Source organism: Oryzias latipes, chromosome 8, assembly GCF_002234675.1.
Source record: "Oryzias latipes chromosome 8, ASM223467v1".
Lineage (NCBI taxonomy): Eukaryota > Metazoa > Chordata > Actinopteri > Beloniformes > Adrianichthyidae > Oryzias > Oryzias latipes.
Window position 1 is genome coordinate 23,810,809 of NC_019866.2, and position 24,939 is coordinate 23,835,747.

At 43.9% G+C, this 24,939-nt stretch overlaps 1 protein-coding gene across 3 annotated transcripts in view; it reads left to right on the forward strand.

The window, feature by feature from the left end:
- Window positions 1–24,939, forward strand: part of LOC101167795 (protein TANC2) — a 50,779-nt gene that overhangs the window by 19,512 nt on the left and 6,328 nt on the right. For 2 of the 3 annotated variants that reach the window (XM_023957812.1, XM_023957810.1), the window contains 23 exons: window positions 26–165; window positions 5,214–5,382; window positions 5,485–5,802; window positions 7,371–7,496; window positions 7,565–7,831; window positions 7,967–8,097; window positions 11,024–11,255; window positions 11,330–11,502; window positions 15,157–15,237; window positions 15,314–15,514; window positions 15,600–15,734; window positions 15,921–16,117; window positions 16,198–16,306; window positions 17,748–17,870; window positions 17,990–18,127; window positions 18,207–18,305; window positions 19,332–19,523; window positions 19,606–19,699; window positions 19,804–19,937; window positions 20,012–20,135; window positions 20,363–20,538; window positions 22,698–22,830; window positions 24,828–24,919. In XM_023957812.1, coding sequence (XP_023813580.1) covers window positions 26–165; window positions 5,214–5,382; window positions 5,485–5,802; window positions 7,371–7,496; window positions 7,565–7,831; window positions 7,967–8,097; window positions 11,024–11,255; window positions 11,330–11,502; window positions 15,157–15,237; window positions 15,314–15,514; window positions 15,600–15,734; window positions 15,921–16,117; window positions 16,198–16,306; window positions 17,748–17,870; window positions 17,990–18,127; window positions 18,207–18,305; window positions 19,332–19,523; window positions 19,606–19,699; window positions 19,804–19,937; window positions 20,012–20,135; window positions 20,363–20,538; window positions 22,698–22,830; window positions 24,828–24,919 — 3,584 coding nt within the window. The remainder of the gene's footprint in view (window positions 1–25; window positions 166–5,213; window positions 5,383–5,484; window positions 5,803–7,370; window positions 7,497–7,564; window positions 7,832–7,966; window positions 8,098–11,023; window positions 11,256–11,329; window positions 11,503–15,156; window positions 15,238–15,313; window positions 15,515–15,599; window positions 15,735–15,920; window positions 16,118–16,197; window positions 16,307–17,747; window positions 17,871–17,989; window positions 18,128–18,206; window positions 18,306–19,331; window positions 19,524–19,605; window positions 19,700–19,803; window positions 19,938–20,011; window positions 20,136–20,362; window positions 20,539–22,697; window positions 22,831–24,827; window positions 24,920–24,939) is intronic. The other variant, XM_023957811.1, reaches the window with a different exon arrangement.

Below are 24,939 nucleotides of genomic sequence, written 5' to 3' on the forward strand. Positions count from 1 at the left end.
CTCTTTCTCCGCTCTGTCTGTCCAGAAGCCCCGGAGGAGTTAGGACCGCCCCCTTCTGTGGACGAGGCGGCGGACGCCCTTATGACCAGACTGGGCTTCTTGCTGGGGGAGAGAGTGGTCAGTGAAGAACCGGTCTCTCCACATCAAACCCAAGATGAAGTACAGGTATGCACCTCCGCTTCACACTCTGAGTGGTTCTGCTGATAGCGGAAGGAGGGTTCGTCTTGATGTTTTACCCCAGTTACAGAATACTTGGAACTAAAGCCTGTTTCAAAATCAAGATAAAGAGTCATATAACCAACATAAGCTTTAAAATCTTTAAAGTTTATGTTGCCTTTTCTTAAAAAACACCCGATTGCCGTTTTTGGCTCCTAATCAACCCCGAACTATTTTTGAAACCCTGAATTTTTTTCTTTTTTCTCAACTTTCTCTACTAGTTACTATAGGGGGTTTAGGAATCTTCTGACACACAAGGTGTGCATTTGTTTAAACTCCTTTTGTATTTGAGGCTAAACTTTATTCAGATCAACTATGTTTGCATACATCTTCTGCTTGACATGATGGAAAAAAAGAAGAGAAAAGGAGAGAATGGGGTGTTAGAGATGGGACGCCCTAAAAATGTGGAACTCACAAAACGGTTTTGTTGAAATGATTTTGTCAGAGATGTTGTTAATGTTGAGTAGACTAAATTATGACCTTTAAACTGGGTTTAGAAAGCTCTCAATTAATGGACAGAATTATTTCTGCAGCTGATTAACATGTCCGTCCATCCATCCATCTATCTATCCATTCATCCATCCATCCATCCATGGATTAGTCACAACTGCCCTTAGGGGTTGGATACGGGCTGTCCGTTGGCGAACAATGGGCAAACCTGAACGGGGCATGCAAGTGGCTCGCACAAAATATCAAGGTCATAGACCGCTAATTGGGTCCGTAGGGTGAACGGACAAGCGGCTCGCAAGTCCTGATGACCTGAAAAGACCCTGTACCCATTTCTCACCCGCAGACACCCTCTATCTAGCCGTAAGGGCTGTTGTGACTACTGCCTTACTAATGACTAGAGTGTACGTGAGGACACTGTATGACCGCATCACCCGTACATAATAAGTGCGTGCAAGTTACTTCACGATACACTGACCACACGTACGACAATGGTACGTTCGACTTTCAGCAAGCATCAAGGAGACTATAAAACACACCTGCGCTCCCTTTAACATACGACCGCTCCTCTTTACGACCCTTAACAGGCCGGAAAAGCTGAATAACTGCAACCCCGTACAGGTACATGTGATCATTATACACATTCTGGGTCAGCTACCTTTGGTTGGGGTTCACCCTGGACAGTTAGTTGTCCATCACAGAGCCACTGGGAGGCAAACACCTTAGTGACACGTATCGAGGAACCTTTGAAGAACGCTTTTAGACTGTTGGAGAAAACCCACACATACACTTGAAAATGTAAAGTCTACACAGAAAGGACTCAGATTGGATTTGAACCAACGCCTCGCAGTAAGGCGAGAGTGCTGACCTCAACATATCATGTTTCAGTTATCAACTAACCCATTTATGGATTGAGGAGGCGTATAGAAGAAAGTGAATGTCAAAAGGATTTGTGCCGAAAAAAGCCTGCAGGGAAACAGATTAGTGGCAAAAACATTGTAAAAAGGAAAAAACTTACAAAGCTTAATAAAAAGGGAGGGGGAAAATCAAATGATCAAACATTAAAATGAAGAAGCAAACAAATGGTTAAAAATTATGGAAATCAAATAAGGGATGGAACAAAATTCAGGGGGGTGACTTTTCCAATGAAAGCTAAAGACATTGCAAATAATTTCAGTAATCATTTGACTGAAAGAGCTGAAAAGTTAAGGAACGGAATGCGGTCCCTTAATGAGAGGGGCATGCCTGCTCATATATAACTAACTGGGATGGATGTGAGGTTACTTAAAGGTGTTTCAAAGATTTTATCATTGCTATTTAGCCACACAGTTTAGTCCGAGTTTGAAGTTGGGATTATTCTGAAGGCAATAGCAGCCTGGAACAGAAAGGTTTTCTGTGAACCAACGGTTCTATAATTCTAATGTTTTCATTTTTATGTTTCATTTTCAACCATTTGAATCCTTAGTCTTACATGGAGACAAAGTGGATGATTCTGCGTGCACAGCTCTGACAGAGATAAGATATTTGCAAATAAAACGAAAAAGGTTTACTTAACTTTAATGTAGCATTTGATATTGCAGATCATCAATTGCTATCAAATAAGATGATATCTAGTGAGATCAGTTCATCAGCAATCATTTGGGTGGGTAGTTGTTCATATAATAGGATGCAGTCTGTGTCTTTATGGAGGTTTTTCTCTTCCTAAATATTTACAGTGTTGAGTTTCCTGTGGAAATTGTTTTGGGGAATTTCTATTCTCCGTATTGGAAAATCAAATAAATATTAATTATAGAACAATACTGAATCTGATCTATGACTATTAACAGATTGGATTTGTGAAACAAAACTTGTATGGAATGTTGGTAAAACCAAAAGTATTTAAAAATGTAACTGATTATGACAACCAGCTCTTTCTGTCACCCAAAGGTCCGAACACTGAGCGAGTTCTGGAGGTTACAGTGCTTAATGTCTGTAAATATAACCTTTTTAGGAAAGTTCTTAGAGATACATCTGGTATTGGTAGATGCTCTCTTTTTCTTACTTACGAGAGCTCACAATGCAAACACTCGTTTTAGCCATTGACTGCGTATGAGAACTGGACTGAGCGAGTGTGATGTCACCCATCGCTTTTTTCACGATGCAGATGTCGCCGTGCTGTCAGTAACCAGTGATTGGTCCAGATTGGCCTGAGTCCTTGTTTCTATGGCAACCTCTGACGCCAAAAGGTCCATGCATACGTTACGTAGTTTATACACAATTATTATTTAAGTCTTAAGCAATTGTGCATGATTTTTGAGAGATGCATTGTCAAATTTGTGCCTTTCCACGACCGTTCAACGTATATCTCACAGACTTTTGACGCATAAACCACCGATGTATAACTTTTATATCACGGATACGGCCCACATATGTTCAGATTACGTAATTGACAAACAAATAACGAATGAATTACAGATAAACAGCGCAATAATCATGCACAGTTTAATGTTCTACGTTGGTTAACATGTTCTCTGCGTGACTTAACTTAGTTCAATCGTGATACATCTGTAAAAATCTCAACTTTTCAACAACTCGTCTCACTTTTTTCACGCATATTTACATATGACCAATTTTTATCCATGCAATGTGTGCAAATTGTACGCAGTGGCTGTGCAGCAACACACACAGCCTTTAGTTACTGCTGACCTGTATGAAAATATTTTCCATACTCCAAAACAAAAAAGATCCAAGAGCTGCTTTTTCATGTCCCCCTAGTTTAAGTCTGAGTGTGGAAAATGTGAAAACAATACTGTCACTGCTTAGAGAAGACATGGGGTTGGCATGGAATGGCCTGCACAGAAAATTGCAAATGTATCGTTATCGCGATCTCAAGCTGTGCAATATGCACATTGCATAAGACGGCGGAAATTGCAATAAAAGGGTTTCCTTAAATGTGCTAAAACAATCTTGTGGCAGCTTAAAGTATTTAATGAATCAAATAAATCAATGTATGCATTTGACCAATGAGATGGACGCCTTCACGTTGTTGACCAATCGGATGGAGCCCTTTAATTTAATTATTTGCATCCTATGTTGTAGACTAAGGGTGAACTCGTATTTAAATTCAACTGTTGCAGTGAAATAGAAATGAGGTTTTTTGTTGGTTTGCTGTTTGTTTATGTATCAAAGGTTATATAGTGATCACAGTAATGATCAGTATTTTTGCAAATCGCTAGTTTTCTTTATATCGTGCAACCCTAGCATGGAACTATATACTTTTCTTTAGATATATCTTTAAACTAAGCCACCAAAATGCTGTTCTGTGGTCATACAGTCAAGCAAATCCCAGGACAAAAGCAGTGTGTGAAAATACAGAGTCATCACAATGAAGAATCAATCTCCACTTAATGGAGCTAAAGCCCACAGGAAAGACACTGAAAAAAAACTACTGAACATGTTTTTGGATGAATTGATTAATAAACCTTGTGGGTACCGACAGTTTTTTACGTATTTGTAGCGTCGTTTTTTGTGGACCCCAGGAAGAAAAGCTGCGAACGTTACATGCAGCTAATGGGGATCCACACAGCAATAATCAATGAGAAAGAACCCCACCTCTGACACCAATGGAATATTTGCTTACTACACAGTTCAGGGGGATTCACTGACACACACAGACGTGTTCATGTACACACTGTAACACACACACGGGTTGGAACCAGCTAGAATTTTGATCATTCAGCACTCAGAGAATGTATGCAGACTTGTCTTCCTCAAGGCTGCTCCTCTACTACCAGATTATCCAACAGGAAAGTCCAAGACACGTAAAAAGAAAAATGAATGTAGTTGAACAGCTTAGTGAGCATGCGACTGTAGCAACAGCTTGAATGTAGATTAAAGCAAAAGAAAAATGGAAACGGGTGTGTGGTTACATTTATATGCAATGCATCTCCTTATTTTTCCAGCTAAGCGTTGACTACAGGACAATAATAATCTTTCTTATTCAATCATTTTGACACTTTTTCATTTGTAATGTGTTCTTAATACCCTGAAAGAAGAAAACATTTAAAACGTTTAAACTATCTTCAGCGGTCACACATCTAGGTGTAAAATTTGATCTCTGTTTTTAAACTGTTTGGTTCCAGATTCCAGCTCAGATAAGGAAAAAACAAAAAACATTCATGGATTTGTCTGACAGTGGATGCATCAGAATGGAGCAGAGCAGGGAGCTTGTGGCATCATTTTATCAACTGCTCCCAAATAAAGAAAAACTCAGAAATCCAATTTCAAGATTATGTTTCTTTAATATTGTCTCAACTGTGGATTCAAACCCACATTATTCAGTCTCAGGGCAGACACTACACCTCTCTGCTGGTTCATTTAGCCAATTATAATGACCTAACAGTTTTTCTTTGTGGTTCAGATCCTAGGTAATGTTCAGAATGGGCTCATTCCACAGAGACTGAAGAACCTTTTTCATGCTCTTTCTGCTTGTTCAGGGAAAATGAGCAGAACCGAGTTCAAGTCTTCCTGTTATAAATGTGGGCTTCTTTCTCGTCTCGTCCTCCCTGCAGAGAATTTCTCCCTCCTCCAGTCTGGCTAGCAGCAACACCTCCCCCTGCTCCACTCTGCAGCCTCCCGCTGGGGGGGAGGGAGGCTCGAACAACAAGCCCCCCTCCTGCCACCACGCCTCCGTGGCCTCCCCCACCTCCACGCTGGAGAGCAGAGACAGCGGCATCATAGGTGAGGCGAGGGTCTTCTGAGCGTGCTCAGGTTTGGTTTTCCACCGTAGAGATCAGGAATCCAAAACATCTCCCCCCCTCCCCTCCCTTCTGCTCCTCCCAGCCACCCTGACCAGTTATTCTGCTGACTCGGCTGCAGAGCGGGAGGATGGTTCAAAAAAGTACGTTGGTGACGGTTACCATGGCAGCGGCCTCAGGCAGCAAGGCGGCCGGCTGGTGGCGCCCTCTGCTTCCTCGTCGTGCGTGCTGGCGGGGGGCAGCGTGAGGGACTGCTTGCTGTACCAGGGGGACGACGGCCTGTCCGTCTCCACCTACAGCCTAAACAAACTCCATCCGGACCGCGGACCCGGCTCCTCCAACTCCTCCGCTTCGTCCCACTCTGTTACGCTCAACCTCATTCCTCGCCCGAATTCGGTGGCAGGTAGGAAGCGGCCAGGTTCCTTAAAGGCTTTGATTCACCGGCAGAAGCAGCAGACCAGCGGGGCTGAGCTCCAGCCTGTCTTTTCACTCAGGTTGAAGGTTTAAAAAGGTTGACATCTTCATCTGAAAAAAAAGTTAAAGTAATCTGTTACACTTGACTTGTGTACTTTTACTGAGATACTATGATCTGTGTTTGTAAAATACACCAAAATGTAAAATATTTGGACTTGCATTACCCAAAGAAAATTTGTCATAAGACGAACTAAACAAATGATTTTTGAAATAATTACAACTTGTTGTATTTTAGGAAAGTGTTATTTGATTATTTATCCTAAATCATTAAGAAATGGAGAATTATTCTTTATAGATCTCAGTATTTTCAGCTCTATTGGGTGATTATAAAGCAGACTGTCAATCAAGGGTCTATTTTTGAACTTGGGGTCATATATAAGACTCACCGAACTGTAAGGAGCAGTGAGCTAGACAAAAGGGTCAAACATAAGTCCATACGTCAGTCAGACTTTAGTAACTCCACAACTTGTTTGTAATGCATATACATGTTAGCCTTGTAGAAGTGTTATCCACGTTGGCCTAATCACCATAACTCTTGTCTGCAACATGTAAAAAAATACATGGATACCGCTAAAAGACACCTAACACTAACTATCTAACTAACTCTCCATCTGCTACATTAGCCGCGTTATTCACAATAACACCCAACCTTGTTTGCAACTTTTACTAAAAAACCGACTGACATGTTGACAAAGCGCTCTCAAAATCGCTGCAACATCGGTAAACTCAACCATGATGAATCCGCTCCGGATTATAAGGCGCACTGTTTTTTTTCTTTTTAAATGAAGCCTTAAGTGGGTCTTTTGTTGTGGGAAATTCTGTACACCAAATGTTTCCTGGTTGACTCTGAAAGCCTCATGGTTTTCAGAGCTTTTCTGGTGGATTCAGGATCGCCTTTAGAACAGGAAACTGCTCACTGTCTTTCCCCATGAACAAGCAAAACCTTTGAATCAGTTTCTATGAATACATGAAACCAAAGTAGAGATGACTGGGCTTCAAATTTGGACAACCCAGGATCTCAGCAGAATGACCTCATTCCAACTGTCAGGCATGGTGAAGGAGGGGTAATAATGTGGGCCTGTTCAGAATTCCTCACTGTATCCGTTTTCCAGGCTTCCTACAGGCAGCAGTTCCCCGTCTAAAGATGTTTTTCTCAAACTCCAGATGTTTGCTGAACACTTTTAATAACTTGTCTTGAAATTGAGTCCAGGCATCTGAACTGAAGGTCCTCTTCCTTGAAACGCCTCACCACTCATTGGTTAGACGGATGAATCCACTTGTTGGATGAGTGGCGAATCGTTTCAAGACGACGTTACCTGGAAGGATGACAATAATTAACATTTAGCAATGATAAAAATTGAGACCAACTTTTTAAGCCAATGAGCACTTTTACATTAAAGTGTGCGTGCTTAAACTCCTGGGATTTTCTTTCTGACTGACGGCTTTGGAGGTTACAGAGAGAGTCTGTAACCTCTCACCCCTGCACTCTCTCTGCAGCCACTAGTTCAGCCCACCTGGAAGACCTAGCATATCTGGATCAGCAGCAGAGACATTTGCCCTCAAGGACGCCTCTCCGGCTGCCCAGACAGAATCCTGGGAGTCACAGTCATCAGGATTCCAGAGGTCAGTGTTTGCCGACGCTTGGACTCAAACCGATCCAGGCTTTGTAACCCAACGTCTTCCTCTGCCAGCAGTCCGCTTCACCCCCTCCCTCAACCTGAAGTCCCTCCACTTTGAAGTTCCTGGCCTCTCCTCTGATTGGCTCTTTACTGGCAGAGACTGGCTTTTTCAGGAAGTGGACAGTTGTCTTCGCAGCAGCGACCCTGTGAGCAGCAAAGGCGTGCTGATCATCGGAAACATGGGCTTTGGAAAGTCTGCTATCATAGCCCGCCTGGTGGCGCTCAGTTGTCACGGAAACCGCATGTGGCCAAACAGTTGCAACCAGACAATGCCGAGATGTGAGTTTGTTTTGAGGGAGTTCAATTTCCAAACAGGTTTATTCTGTTTAGGGATTCTTCTTTTCTGACGTAAGGGTCACGTCCGATCCTCAGGTACAGATGGTGAACATGCTCGCATTCTGACTCTTCTTATAGGCGTAGAGCCTGTTCCTCCGTCTCATGATTCCATGGGGAAAGGTGGAGAAGATGAAGGAGGAGGAAGCTGCCCAGGGACTCCAGAGATGAGGAGGAAGCAGGAGGAGGCTCTGAGGCTGCTGGCAGGACAGGTACCCGCACAAAACGCACGTAAATGCCCGCTTCCGGCTTCTGCGATCAAAACTCTCACGTTAGTGCATAGCTACGTGAGGTTCAGATTCCACAGACAAAAGGTGCGGCGGCCATTGAATGCCCGTTGAAAGTTGAACCGGGTCGAACTGTCAGGGACCAATCAGGGACTCAGATTTGGTTGTGACGTATGGATGGCGTCCCTTTTAAATCACAGGAGTGAGAACCGTTTGAAAATTGATCACGAAGGAGAAATGGATAATTGTGGTTTGTGACGCTACGGAATTATTTGACACCAAGTCTTTCATTTATCGGAATAGAGCTGAGAAAGAAAAAAACAGGAGTCACATGATTCGCACCGCTTTGACATTTCGCACCAAGCGTCTTCCAACTGCAGTTGGCGGACATGTTCTCGTGGAAAAAAAACAAAAAGACGGCCCATCCTGCTTGTCCAGTGAACAAAACAGGCTACAGTCACGTTCCAGACGGCACATTTAGTGCGTTGTTGAACGAACGTTTGTTTCTCTAGGGTTTTGAATAATGCTATAACTAAGTTTGGCCCCAAAAAAAGGAAGAGGAAAATGTAGAAAATAGTGCAAGCCAACAAAACTTTCACTGAGCGGCAAAACCTGGGAGTCAGTGAGGAGCAACTGAAACTCCTGAGAGTTATTACGGATTCCCACGATGGCTGGCTTTGCTTCCTCCAGACAACCATGATGTAGAATAGGAAGACTTTCTACATGTGGTAAGAAGACAGACATGCAGCGCAGAAGAAACTGCAGACTTTGTCTTAAGCGTCACAAAACTGAACCCTCGCTCTAACAGAATTCCAGAACTACTAGAATGACCATGGCAGTTCATTTGACTAGTCTGACATTATTTGTATGTCATTTGCATTATATGGAAAAGGCCTTATAGTGGATGGGAGGAAAGGTAAAACCTCAACTCAGGTAGTGTCCTTTCTTTTCTATTTGGCATTTTTGTTTCTCTAGGGTTTAGAATAAAGCTATAACTAGGTTTGGCACAAAATAAAAGGAAGAGGAAAATGTAGAAAATAGTGAAATATGACACCCCCCTTTAAAAAGCATCTGCTTTTTATAGATCATAGCTTGAGGAACTAACACTCAGATCTCTTTCAAATTTTGAAATTATAACTATAAAAAAGATTACAATAAAAATACACTCTGATAGGAAATCAGAGTCTTATTGGTCTATAATTTTATTTAACTAATTAATGATGTTACAAACTTTTAAAAGCAGTCAAAATACCAGCCTCTTTAGTTGTAGTGTTAAATGAATTTTAGTAACAGTGACTGACAGAAAACACTAAGGAGAGCTTTGGGTTTGATTCCTGAGTAGGCAGCGGGAAAAGCGGAAATATAGAAGTTCTTCTCTTCTCAATGGAATCTAAAGGTGACTGGGGTCTGAATGGACAGGAGACAGACAAATGAACAATAAACACTGGAACAGCTGTTAGAAAACAAAACATGCAAGTTAATAACCGTAGTGATGAGAAGAAAGGGAATAAACCCAAAACACTGGAACATCTATTGTTGATCAAAGAGTGAATGGGTTGACTATCTGTTAGAGGACAAAGCTGATGTGTTAGTTACAGTACAGACCAAAAATTTGGACACAACTTCTCATTCAAATGAATGGGAAGGTGTGTCCAAACCTTTGGTCTGTACTGTGCAAAGGTAGAGCAGGATGGAGACAAAACAACGCATACATTTCCCCAAATCCTTAAATGAAGACAAAAATAAGAGGCGAGCATAAAATCACTGGAACATTTGTCCAAGGACAACATATATACGTTTGGTACTGGAACACTGACACAGCGGGAAGTAGACAGACCATGTTCTTTAAGAGATTCTTGCATTTTAGTAACTGCATTACTCAGATGTAAATACAGTGTTCCCTCGTTTATCACAGGGGTTATGTTCTAAAAATAACCTGCGATAGGTGAAGTCTGAGTATTATTCTACGTACTTTCAAGGCTGTAAAAGCCCCTCATCACACTTTGCACACACAGACACAAACATTTTCAGGCGTTTCTCTCTTCTTTAAACTTTCAAAGGTCAAAGTCTAGTTTAATAAAAAGAAAACAAAGGTCTGATGGCGATCAAAGATTTAAGTAAATGTCACAACCTGAACGTTTTCTGCACAGGAGCCACGCCACAGAATAGATTGATTGACAAGATCAGCAGCCAATCAGGATGCAGAAACAATGCTCTGTAAACAAAATAAAAGGGGGATGCAGCATTGCATAGAAAGAAAAATCATAAAGCAGTGAAATAGTGAAAGGTCAACCGTTATGTAGTTAGGGACAACGTAAGCCAAAAATCAGAGGGTTCTCCAAAAACGCTCTGTCTGTCTGAAATCAACTAAAGATTGCAGTAATTCCCACTTCTACTGCTCGCCTCATCAAATCTGTTGTGGTTATGGAAAATATTCAAAGATGACTGAAGTACCTGACAGAAGCCAGATGTGACGCCTACAGCAGGGGGCGCCATCCTCCCATTTATAACAACCACGTCTGCTTTCAAATACAGACTGGAGGAACATTGATTTCCGCCGACACAGAGGTTGAATCATTCAAATATGATTGTTTGGTGATTTTAGGAAACAAAATGTAATCATCAAAGCAGAAACATTGTTTTTTAATACAGACAGGAAGTGACCTGATGAAACAGTGGTGTCACTTCAATGTTTTCAGGGTTTTAGTTGTTCTCACATCACTTTTCTCCTAAGCCATAAAGGCTGTAACCCAACTCACCCACCCCCACCCCTCCAACACCCCCTTTTTTCAAAGAGAGTTGGGTTAAATGAAGGTCAAGGAGGCCATGAATTTTGGTGATGGATGCAGACCCCCCCCCCCCCCCCCCCTCCTCCTCCTCCGTGCCTAAAAGAAGCCCGTTTTCTTTGCAGGTTGTGTCCTTTCACTTCTGTCAGGCGGATAACTGCCCCACCTGTCTGGTCCCTGAGTTTGTGCACAACATGGCCGCCATGATGATCGACGCCCCTCAGCTGGCCGCTTACAGAGACCTGCTCCATCGGTCGCCGCAGCTCCAGAGCTTGCTCAGCATGCGCTCCTGCGTTCAAGATCCCAGCTCGGCTCTGCAGAGAGGAATCCTGGACCCTCTGGAGGCTCTCCACAGAGGTACAAACAGGCCGCTCTCAGCATTAGGCAGGGACTGTCATAGCACCTCATGTCTCTGCCTGTTTCCCTTCCAGAGAGGAAGATCCATGTGGAGGGGGCGGGGCTAATTGTTCTTATTGACAGTCTGAATGAGGCAGAGTTTCACCGGCCTGACTATGGAGACACGCTGACTTCATTCCTGTCTCGAAGCGTCCAGAAGTTTCCTCCCTGGTTGAAGGTCATCTGTACTGTCCGTACTGCTCAGCAGGTAAGCACACACCTGTTCACAAACTGTTAAACTGTTGCACACATAGTTACTCTTTAGGGGGTTGACCCGTACGGGTGCTCAGTCGTCCAGGCCTGTGCAGGGTCGCAGAGAGGAGGGGGCCGTGTCTTGCGGTTCCTTTGAGGGAGCATACGACTGTGATGCATGTAGGACATCCAGACTACCTGAGCTCCGATTGTCGAACTTCTCATATTCTAAAGGCCAGTCTGCACGAAAGGAGCCCACAGGGAGCGCAGGGTGTCGAAAAAATGAAAAATTCAGACGCAAACTGCAGAGGAAATACAACACTTTGCTCATCTACACACACTGTTCATCAAGTACACACACACACACACACACACATCTGTCAGCAGGTAGATATATTTTAAGGTATAAGAGAACGTACACAAACACACACACTGTTTGGCAGATGCACACACCACTCACATCTCTGTTACAGTTGTTAATTCACTAAAATAAAAATGTTAAATAAAAAACACCTCAGCAGATTTGTACAACATTAATGTCTGCTCTACCCGTTTTACACACATTTTTGGCCCGTAGACGAGCGCTGCACAATATGAGGAAAAATCGCCACATGCGATATCAGAGATTAATACTGCGATAAAGATATAACTTGCGGTAAATAAACAAAGAGCATCTGAGGGTCCAGGGTTCGAGTCCCTGTTCAAGTGCCATATGTAACACTCTACAAACACAATTTGAAAGCCTTACAAACCCACAGGTCCATTAGTTCCTTCTTAAATGATTTTTATTGTGGATTATTTAAATGTATACAAAAAAAACCAAAACCAGGCAGACCGAGTGAGATTCAATTCGCCTTATTCACAAATATATATACCGTATTTTCCGGACTATAAGTTGCTGCGGAGTATAAGTCGCTCCAGCCCAAAAATGCATTATAAAGTAGAAAAAAACACAGATAAGTCGCACTGGACTATAAGTCGCATTTTGACGGGAAATTTATTTGACAAAATCTGAGACCAAGATATAATAACTTGCACAAACTCATTTGACACAATCATAGCAGACTGTTTATCTCATAATTTCACAGTAATTCTTTCTCATACTTATTTATTTATTCCTTTCATGAAGCATCATTGGCCAACTAATACTCTGTTTTCATCCTGTATTTGTAGAAACAGTTGTCATTTTTATTGCATTTCTGAATCTATGAAATCATTGGAAAATAGAATATTATGTTGTTAGCCTTCAAGATCTTACTGTAAAAAAAATTTGCTGATTCTCTGAGTCACTTAACATACTCTTAACACTTAACATACCTCATACATCAAATTGACCCAGGAACATCATCTCTGTTCCTCACAAATGAACATAACAGGAGGGTTAACAATGTATTTATTTCAATTTAGTTCTAATATAAGTCACTGCAGAGTATAAGTCGCACCCCTTGCTAAACTATGAAAAAAAGGGCGACTTATAGTCCGGAAAATACATATAACATAAAACATATATATATATATATATATATATATATATATATATATATATATATATATATATATATATATATATATATATATATATATATATATATATATATATATATATATATATATATATATATATATATATATATATATATATATATAAAACATCCCCCAGAGTCCAGTAACCCTTCACCACCCTACACACACACACCGCCAGTCTGAATGTTCCTTATTTACACTCCGCTCCTGTTGGCGTCTTCCACCCGTACCTGCGGAAGAAGTCTCAACTAGCGCGGGTTTTGAATGTTCCGTCCGCAAGTTAGAAAACATACGCCTTACCGGCTCCGTTGACCCACGATCGTCCCCCCGTAAACCGGAATGTCTGGGACCTCACCCCCAAGGCGGGAATACTCCCCCAAAAAGAATACACAATCCAACAACGAGGTTGACGTGCTGGGCTGAAGTGGCAGTAATGTGGCTAGAAATCCCCGTCTTGCGGCTGGTGCTGACTCGCTCCGGGCATGCCCTCTCCGAAGTTCCTTCACCGTCTGGTGTTTTTTGGCGAGTCCCGTTTTCCCATCATTCCCCACCTTTTGTGATAGTCCAATCAACCGTCACCTAGGTGACTTGACCGCCATATTTGTAGTCCATGAGTTTTTCATGCTGCAGTCCTCCACACGGCCACAAACATTCAATCAATCATTTAAACAAACACAAAACACTGGACCATTAAACTTAAGGGGCTACCCTACGGAAGGTATATCATATTTTCTGTTTACCCCACAGTAAAATAACCATCCTAATACATATGTGGCAATGCTACAATACAACCAAAAACATCATTCCCATTCATTGCAACAGTTTAAAAATTATACTGCAAATGACCCTCGTCGACATAGTATTCGAACATCTAGCATAACAGGACTCCATCTGATTGGTCCACAACGTGAAGGGGTCCATCCGATTGGTCAAATGCATAAAGGGATTTATTGGATTTGTTAAGTGCTTCAAGTTGCCATAAGATTGTTTTAACACATTTAAGGTAATCATTTGTTGCAATTTTCTTTGTCTTTTGCGATTGTGCATATTGGACAGCTTGATATTGCGATGATGATAAATTTGCGGTGTATTGTGCAGGCGTAGACACAGATTTTGAGGTCACTTCGTAGTCGCTGCAAAGCCCCGGGTTGCCAACGACCACACTAATGTACGAACTGGATAACCACATCCGCCCGGTGTGGAAGCACACACACACTCATTTGAAAACACGGCTCAGGTGGGCTGTAAGAGGCAGCAGGTGAGTCTGCCTGTCTTCAACAGACATGGAAGGAGCTCGTAGATGAAAAGTGGTGAATGAGATGACATGATGGAGGTAGAAGAAGAGGAGACAGGGGCCCAGGTAGATGAAGAGGAGAAGGCCTAGGTATAGGAAAAGAGGACTTGACGAGGACCAAATCTGCCTCAAGACAGCCATGCAACATTTTTATATGTCTACAGACTTTATTTGTTTCATGGTTAATTACTGTAGCGGAAATGGTAATAAAAACTGTACGTATTGACATAAAAACTTGAAATACTCAGTCTGCAGCATCTGTGTTGTGCAGTGCTCGGTGAGTGTATAGTTGGTCTATTTGTGTTAATTTTCTATATATTTCAAACTAATCAGAAGGAATATTATGGGCTTTATTCATCTAAATTATGCCTTACATGCACATTTCTGGTCAAAACTCTAAATATGCTAAATATTTTCCAAATGTGCTTTCTTTTTATGGCAGCAGTGTGAAACAAAGTGTCTGATTGCTGAGGCATTTTCACAACAGTGTGTAATTGTTTTGACTGGAGTGTCGCATTTTGCATACGATCTGTGATTGATGCAAACTGGACAGTGGATAATTGTGATTATTACATGCAGTTTTCTAAATAGCATGTAACCGACTGAAAAAAACCTGTAAATGACGCACACGTCCCTCAGCAGCTACTCACAGAGGCACAGTGATAACCAAATACACAAACACACCTGGGATTGGGGCAGCATCCACAGGCTGACCCGGAGTAAAACTAGCAGCTCCTAGTGTGAAGGGGAGACTTGACACCCATTTACTGTGCAGGTCTACCTGGGGACACGTCTTGGGTTTGACTCAGAACCACTGAAACCCACCTGAACCTGTGTTGTGTTTGCTTCCAGGACATCACTTCCTCCCTGCGTTTTCACAGAATCTCTTTAGACCTCATCGAGGAGAACTGCGCCATAGATCGAGACCTGCAGGTGAGATTAGGCCTCCTCTTGTCTTCCACCTGGCCTCCTTTCCCGCTCTCTAAGGCCCCTCCTGTGGTTCTTTCAGTGCTACCTGATGCAGCGCATTCATAGCAGCTCTGAAATTCAAAACAACGTGTCGCTCAGCAACGGGCGCCTTGACAATGCAGCGCTCGCCAAACTCAGCACCCATTTAAAGAGCCTAAGCAGAGGCTCGTACCTGTACCTGAAACTGACTCTGGATCTGATAGAGAGGGGATACTTGGTCCTGAAGAGCTCCAGTTTCAAGGTGAGGTTGGAGGGAGGGATGGGCGGAGGGATGGGAGGATTTAAGAGCTGGAAGTCAGCAGGAGAACTCTGTCCTGTTGTCGTAGGTGGTTCCTGTGAGCCTGGCTGAGGTGTACCTGCTCCAGCTAAACATGAGGTTTCCCACCCAGTCTTCTTTCCAGAGAGTCCTGCCCCTGCTGAACGTCACTGTGGCTTCCCTCCATCCCCTGAGTGAGCAACAGGTACGTACCTGCCCCCACACTGACCGATGGGCTGCTTTCATCCTCCAGGGCCACTGTTCAGCTTCTGTTTCCACCGCCTACTGATCCGGATCAGGAGTTAGAATGATCCAGAACGAAGGAGCAGCAGGAAAGCACACAAGGTGGTGTTGGTTTCTGTGTTTAGGTTCTTGTGTTCCCATCCTCCAGCTGTTCGAGGTGGTGAATGCCGGCTCCCTTGAAGGAGGAAGCATGCAGTGGGCGGAGTTTGAGCAGCGTCTGGAGCAGCTTTCTTTCTTCCTGCTGCGGCGCAGGGATGGCAGCCGCATGTTGAACCACGCCTCCTTCAGGGAGTGGTTGATGTGGAGGGAGGAGGGACAGGACGAGCGCTTCCTCTGTGATCCCAGGTAGACCAGACTTGCAGCCGGACGGCTGAGGAAGGGGGACAGGCGTTTGTGCTGATGGACGGACGGTGTGTTGTGTGCAGGAGCGGCCACACTCTGCTGGCCTTCTGGCTCTGCAGAATGGAGGGGAAGCTGAACCGGCAGCAGACTTTGGACCTGGGGCATCACATCCTGAAAGCTCACATCTACAAGGTTTGACGCTGAATTTGTTTCCCCTAAACTCCACCATCAAATCAAGCTGTGATGTCGGGTTTGCTGAAGAATCAATAGCTCCACTGGGAGGAGAGTCATAGGGATGGAAAATGTTCATGATTTCAAGCAGTAATCCTGGTTTCTGGTTGTTGATCTAAAGGAACCTATTCTAGAAGTTTAAACCTTGATTTAACGCTGCTCTCAGTATTCTTCACACCAAATGGGATTCACGCCGGACGCCTCTCTTTCGACGTGGTGCTTGACACTTTTCCAAAAGTGTGTTCATGAATTTGACTCTCCAGATGCGTTTGGGAGGAGCTACCGTCAAAAGCTTTTTGCCTCCTCATCACTCCATGGAAGCGTTGGCTGTATATTTCAGCTACAGAGTAGATGGATGATGTTCAGAGGTCAGGTTGATTTACTTGAGCAGCTGCAGAAAGGCATCAGTAACATCAGGTCTTCACGTTTGGGTTCATGACATCATTCAGAGGCTCTCCCGGTACGGTGAGCTTCACCATCTGCTGCAGGAAATGAGTCTGCATGACGGCCGCTTTCAGTTGTGCTTCTGGGAAATGTGACACCTGCAGAAGAAATTGTCCGCAACTGGAATTTTACGCCCGTAATGCAATGGTGTCTAACCCTACTCACAAGTTCATCGTTAAGGACTCTCAGATTCTCCTCATGTCGCTTTGGGACTCCACCTGCTGACCATGTCATCAACACGTCACACGCCAAAGCTGAGACCCTGATTGGTTCATGCGACACATCTTCTTAGGTTAATTAGAAAAACTTGATGTAACATCCAAAATGTGCCACGACCTTGAAAAACGCTGCTGCCAGGCGGACACGCCGCAGGACCTCAGACTGCATTTGCTCATTGATTTAACGTTGAACACCCGTGTTTGATGTGAACGCAGCTTTAGGCTGTCTCTGTAAAACGTGCCGATATTGTCCCAGATTTCCATTCCTGAGCTTTAATCACTGGCATTAAATATGAGATTTATCTTTGCAGTTACTGACGAAAACAAACAACCCAAATCTTACAGAGTCATGTAGGTACATAAGATGTGGTAGGTTTGAAAAAAGAGGTTGATTTTGATCTGCTCTTTGTATTCAGATGAGCCTGGCATTTGGGCCAATCACAAAACCAGCTTCTGACTGATGACGAACCATCATTTTGCATGCTCATTTCGCACTTTGAGCTGCTAAACCTGTGGTCTTCTGACTTGTTCAGCTGTTCAGGATGTCATGTTTTAGACGTGTCACAAAAATGCACCCGGTGAACAGATTAATGCAGACTGAGAAGGCCTCATATCCATGTAGGAGAGGAGAGAGTACCGCCACGCACACGCACGGTTCAAAATGATCACACCATTGTAATGAGTCTGGCTTGGTTTTGTGTTTGAGAAGGTGTCAGTTACACCCGGCTCTTTCTCTGCAGGGCTTAAGCAAAAAGCTCGGGGTTTCCTCCTCCATTCTTCAGGGGCTCTGGATGTCATACAGCACAGGGAATCTGAGCCTGGTTCTGTCATCGCTGCGCAACCTTTACACCCCCAACATCAAGGTAACCCTCACACGCACGTGCACACGCACGCACGCATGCATGCACTCGCACACACCGAATGGTCATTCCGTCTTTATGAGAGTTTTCTATTGACTTTGACATTGTGCACCTGTGAACAGGTGAGCCGTCTGCTGATCATGGCTGGGGCGGAGGTGGAATACCAGAGTGATGTTCTCAACAAGGCCCCCCTGCTGTGTGTCCACGCCCACCTGGGACACGCCGACGCTGTGGCACTGCTTCTGGACCATGGAGCAAAGGTGATCGATATTCTCCTCTTCCTTCCACACTTGCGTTTTGGGAGGTCGATCATCTTGACTGCTCTTGTTGCACTGATAGGTGAACGCTCGCTCTCAGGATGGTTTGACCGCTCTGGGATTTGCAGCAGCCGCTGGCCACCTGAACATTGTGACCACGCTGAGCCAGCATGGAGCCAAGGTAGCTGTCCGTCAGAGTCTTCCAGAATGTCTGCAGTACTGTGAGAGAAAGAACTATTCGTTTATCTCAGGATTCTTTTCTTTAGATCAGCAGGACTTTAAAGGTTGATCAAGAAGAGACACCGGTCTAATGCTGCGTTCCCACCAAACGCCATTCCTGCTTTACAGGATATTCACATCCTCCACCTCTCTTTTGAGGGGCATCAAATTTGCTGCTCTGTATTTTTCCAAATATATGTTCATAAACTTGATGCTCCAGACGTTTTCAGCCTCATGGCTGCATGGAAGCATTGACTGTATATCTCAGTTACGATGCATGACGTAGACGGATGACGTTTAGAGGTCAGGTTGATTTATTTTGAAGAGCTTTTCAAAAGAATCGGTAATCCCGTCTCCGTGTCTTGACATCATTCATCCATCCACATAAAACAATATCATACAGTTAAGGAAGAGGACGTCCAGATTCTCCCCCATGATGGTTTTATACTCCACCTGCTGATCCCGTCTTCAACAGATCAGGGGGCCAAAGCTGAGTTCCTGATTGGCTCATGCAACGGGTCTGGACGTGCTACACTGGTTGCCACACCCAGTGCTCAGATTGAGCTGCAGAACCTTTGATTGCGTCTGCAAATAGACTTAACATTGAAAAGTAGAAAAATGGCATTCAGTGCGAGTGCAGTTATACAGGACACCAGTCTGATGGGAACAAATCCTCCAAAGTAGAGATCAGAGCACTCCTGTCTGCAACGACCACTTCATGTGTGTGGAAGTCCCTTCTGAGTTTCTAGGTTCCTCACCTGACACCAAAGAACAGTATTGTTTTTGAGAAAATGCAAGGTCAAGCCCAGGTAAGAAGAGGAGAGACAGGCGTGTGCAAGAAAGATCAACCTTCAAGTTTAGAATCCTGTGAAAACAGGAGTTAGAGTTAGTTGAGTTAGACTTCAAAGTGTTGAAGAATCTAAGCTCAGGGTTGAAAGACGTCTCACCTCGTTACTCTTCTGAAGTGAGCTTCTCCTTGTGCTCTCAGGCTGGACACGTGGACGACTCGGGTCGCTCGGTTCTGGTTCTGGCAGCCCAGCACGGTCACCTGGAGGTGCTGCGTTTTCTGCTGAAGTGTGCTGACTGGAGCTGCACCGCCTGCTGCAGCCAGAGGGGCGTGAGCAGAAGCCAGGCAGTGCAGCAGGCTCTGATAGCTGCTGCCAGCATGGGTCACACGGAGGTGAGAAAAGCGGCGAGGACCAGGAACAACGCCACTAACATCCACATGTGGGTTTTAAAGAGCGGGGTGTGTTCGTTTGTAGATGGTGTCATACTTGTTGGATCTTCCTGAAGAAGACGAGGAAGAGGAGCAGAGGCCTCAGATTAATGTCTATGACAGTCTGTGGGGAGAGACAGGTACCAAAAAACACATTTTAATTGTGCCTGGGCTAAAGCAAAGCAATATTTAAGATTAGAGTTCAGTCAAGTTGGACCAGTCTCACAGTTTTTTGTGTTGTCAGCCCTGACGGTGGCAGCAGGACACGGTAGACTGTCCATCTGCAGGCTACTGCTGGATCAGGGAGCTGCTCCAGAGCACTGCAACAGGCAGGGAGTCGCTCCTCTGTCTGCTGCCACCAGGCGGGATCACTGGCAGGTACTGAAGCCCGCAGGCCCGCTTGGCGAACTGGCTGATCTGTGTTTCATTACTGTCACCGTGTCGTCCTGCAGGTGGTGGAGCTCTTGGTGAACCACGGGGTGGATGTGAACCGCACCGACCAGCAGGGCAGGACCGCTTTGATGACAGCAGCCTCAGAGGGACACATGACCAGCGCCCGGCTGCTGCTGGACCACGGTAAACACCCACCTCCATCGCCCGAGTGCTCCAACACCTCTAACCTCACACCACATCTTCCCTTTTTCACGGCTGAACTTCCTCTTTTCCAGCTGCTTGTTGTTGTCTTTGCCTTTTGAAGCTTGCTGAAGATCAAGCAGAATTGACGATCCTAACAGCAGCTTCTTTCTTTAAGCACACATTCTAAGAAGCCTCCTTTAACTCAACATGCCTGTCTGTTCGCTCAGGGGCCTCTCTTGACCAGATGGACAGGGAGGGCCTGACGGCGCTGAGCTGGGCGTGTCTGAAAGGTCAGCTGGGGTTAGTCAGAGAGCTGGTGGAGAGAGGAGCCGCCACGACCCACGCTGACCGCAGCGGCCGCACACCACTGGATCTGGCTGCTTTCTGCGGGGACCCAGAAGTGGTTTGTACGATATTTATGAGTACAAAGGTATCTGTTCAAAATGGGAAGCTATTACTTAACATGTTTGACATTTATATTACTATTATTTTTGAGTTTTGGTCGGTCTTCTGAAAAAAAAAAATGGTTCTGATCCTCTTAATAAGCCTTTAGATGATGTGTTGCATTTGATAAAAAAATCTCATCAACTGTTCTGTATACAAATTCAAAAAAATTACAGTCTGAGTGACTCCAAATGTGATCGCTCCATTTCACGGTCGGACATGTTTACTTTAACCAGACAGAGGCTGAACCTGCAGAGATGCTCCATGTCCGGGTTCGGCTGGGATCCCTAAACGTCCTGAGACGCCACTCCCCAAAACTATGACATCAGTTATGTGTTTTGTGGCAATGGCTTCAATCCTTTTAGTATTCAAAACAGAGACCAAACTGTCCCTATAATATAGACCACAGCGGAAATTTAAAAAATCCAAATTGTGCTCTAGAAACTTCTATGTGCCAAAGGGCCTTTTTTATTGTTTGGGTGTTTGTTTAAACCAGTGTTTTTCAACCTTTTTTCAGCCACGGCACACTTTAACCTTGACAAAAATCTCGCGGCACACCAGCATCCAAAAAAAAAAGCAGAAACTCATAGTCTGTTTTGATCTACAGAACCCCCCCCCCCCCCCCCCCCGCGCGCAATCTCACGTGTATTTTTGTGATAATTGTGGCAGAAAAAACAGGAAGTTGCAGCTGTTTTTCTAAAAGATGAAATAAAAGTTAAGTTAGAAAATATAAAAACTGTTTGATTTGTGTTTGTTGTGGCTTCAAGACGTTTAACAAGGACGACTCATTGTACGCTTTAACCCAATGCATCATGGGAGATGTAGTGTGAAAACTGCCGCAAAAGGGCAGACAGACTAGCCTCTCTGAGCTTCATTGTTTTGTTCACTTGTTCCACGGTCTGACACCGGATTCTGTGGAAAGCTGCACCACTAAACACGAGCTTTAGCTGGTATTTTTGTTGGAACTGAAAGACTTTTTGAGCTAAATTGGAGAAGAAAGAAGAAGAAAGAAAGAAGAAAGAAGAAAGAAGAAGAAGAAGAAAGAAGTTAAGACTTTAACCACTTCTGATTGGTCAGACTGCTGACATGTGATTAAGCCTTAAAGAATGATTGGGGCGACAGTGGCTCAGGTGGTTGAGCGGGTCGTCCAATGATCAAAGGGTTGGCGGTTCAATCCCCGCTCCCACCAGCCAAAATGTCGTTGTGTCCTTGGGTAAGACACTTCACCCTCCTTACCTCCAGTGTGGCTCCACTGGTGTGTGAATGCGCATGAATGTCCCGGTGATGGTCAGAGGGGCCGTAGGCGCGAACTGGCAGCCACACCTCTGTCAGTCTGCCCCAGGGCAGCTGTGGCTACAACCGTAGCTTACCATCACCAAGTATGAATGACCAGTGAATGAATAATGGACACAATGTAAGCGCTTTGGGTGTCTTGAAAAGCGCAGATGAATCCAATCCATTATTATTATTATTATTGGCGGAGACAGTTAAAGGGGCGGGACTTTGCCGCAAAAAGCTTTATTTGCAGCTAAATCGCGGTACCGTCATTCTTATCAAAATGTCTTTAATAGAATTAAATAAACACAAAGAAAAATAATTTTCTGATCCTTTATACTCCTAACTACTCAGTGTTTTATCAGGGCCTGTTTGGATGAACACAGAGCTGATTTCCTGGAGATGGTAATTGCTTTTAGATCAGTTAATGAGGGCAATTTCCCACGGCGCACTTGACCAGTCTCCCACGGCACACTAGTGCCGTGGGAGACTGGCCGTAGTCTCTGGCCGTAGTCTAGTTTCAACTGGTTGAAAAACACTGGTTTAAACTAATAAAGAGAGCACTGGACCGGAGGAACCGATCCATTATCTAGAACACATCGGTTTCATGGATCGGTGTGACAGAACGTTAGATCTACTTTCAAATCAAATAAAAATCCGAATCATTGTTAATTGGGTTTTACCTTCTTATCCACACACTTTCTTTGTTTTTGTTCCTTCCTGCTTTATTTTACGGTTTAACTCAGTAATGATGCTGTGTGAGGTGGGGGGTAAATCGTTTACAGTGATTCTGTGCAGCTGGAATCAGGCTGACAGCGTGTTGCTGTGGTTCTTGTGTATCAGGTGCAGCTTCTGGTGGATCACGGTGCTTCTGTGGAGCACGTGGACTCCAGCGGGATGCGTCCTCTGGACCGAGCTGTCGGCTGCAGAAACACCTCGGCTGTCATCGCTCTTCTCAAAAAAGGAGCCAAAATCGGTAAAAAAATCATCTCCTACTTTCTTTATTTCCGTGTGGCCCTAAAAAGAGAAGCTGAAGCTTAAACCGAATTCTGTGAAAATGCAATGAATTTGGCTGAAGCATCCGTGAGCACAGTGAGGGAGGAAGGTGTGGGATCTGAATTCTTGTTAACTATGACCTGAAAATAAATGTAAACTTAGTAGCAGAAGGCTAAATCCCAACAGTTCTTTAAAATGAAAAACATCTTCCAAAAACACACTGATTAGTGCTTTTCAATCAAATCCAGAGGATGGATAAACATTCACAGTTGTGCTCCTGATTTCCATGTATTGTAAACAAAAACCACTATAAATGCACAGTCACACAGTTTGAGTTTCTTTGCCTTTGTTTTTGGTTCTTTTTTGTTATGTCATGTTTTAAGTTCTGCTTCCTGTTTTATTTTGAAAGGTTTCCTGTTTTGTGTCCTGGTTTGGAGTTTCAATTTTGGTCCCCATCTGCCCTGATTGTTTTCATCTGTCTTGTCTGTTCTGTGTGAATTTCAGTCCTGTCTTTCCCTTTGTCCTGTGCTGGTCCATATCATGCTGTTCCCCTGTTTCTGTGTATTTTGCCGTTTTCCCTTTCGGGTTTTTTCGAGTTTCTAGCACTTTCAGTGCTCTAATTGAGGGTAGGAGGTTGTTCCCTAAAATCTTGCCAACCACGGCCCCTGTCATCCTCTCCTTAATACAGTGCAGTCGTCCTGTCCCATGTGCAGAAATACACCCCCATAGCATGATGCTACCACCCCCATGCTTCACAGTAGAGATGGTGTTCTTGGGGTCGTACTCATCATTCTCCTTACCCAAAACATGGCAAGTAGATTTCAGACCAAAAACTTCTAATTTGGTCTCATCTGACCACAAGACTTTCTCCCATGATCCTCTGGATCATCCAAATGTTTTTTGGCAAACTTGAAACGGGCCTGGACATGTGCTGGTTTAAAAAGGGGAACTGTCTGTGCCATCCAGTGACGTGCGGTGAGGTTAATGGCTGGTGAGGCACTGACGTCATCAGTCACATTTACAAACATATGAACTATACTGAGTAACTTATTCACCATTCAATTGACAACAGTTAACGTGTTTTGTTTAAAATATCATTTCAATGTGTTGTTTTTTTCATATACAAACTGCAGCATAGAAAAAAGCACAAACGTTATTATCGTCTTACCTTTACTTGTAAATAAAGTCCATACGCCGCTCCTTCTGGAGAAAATTACTTGCCGCTTGCTATCACTTATTCTATTGTTTTTTAGCTTCATAATCTCAGGGCTCACCGGCGCCCCCTAACATGAGGCACGAGAATGTCTGGCCTCACCCAGCGGCTTTTTCGCCGGCGTTTAGCGCTCAGCACAAGAAACACGTCCCTCACATACAGTTATTTATAAAAACAAACACTGTACATCATATAAATCTGCTAAATTATGTAAACTCAGCTCATATAGTACAAGTGATTGAACCGACATACAGAGAGACAGCAGTACCGTCTGACTGCATAGGTATTGCGCAATCCAAGGTGAGGCTCAGCAGGCTGGTGTTCAAATACTTATTTGCAGCAGTACCATACAAATAAATTGTGTAAAAAATCGTTCAATGTGATTACGTATCTCAAAGTGGGCGTGCATCTTAGATGAAAATGTCAGACCCCTCCATGATTTCTAAGAGGGAGAACTTGCAAAATCACAGGGTGCCTTTTTGTGCATACATCTTGTTTATCTATCTATCTAATCTATAATACTGGACATACGTTTCTATAAATGTTTGCACATTTCAAGCTTAACCAAGAGATAAAAATGTGAAAATGTTGATGGTGGAGTAAAGGGTTTTAAAGCTTTAAAACATCTAATTGTAAAAATCAAAGATGACTGCTGTGCAGATTTCACCTATACACCTGCGATTAACGAGGAACCACTGTTCCCATGTCTTGATGAAATGAAGGAATTCATTTGTGTCTATTAACCTGTGTTCCCGTGAATTTAGGACCAGCCACCTGGGCCATGGCAACATCAAAGCCGGACATTTTGATGGTTCTGCTGAGTAAAATGATCCAGGAAGGAGACAGTCTGTACAAGGTACCTGACAGAGCTTCAGA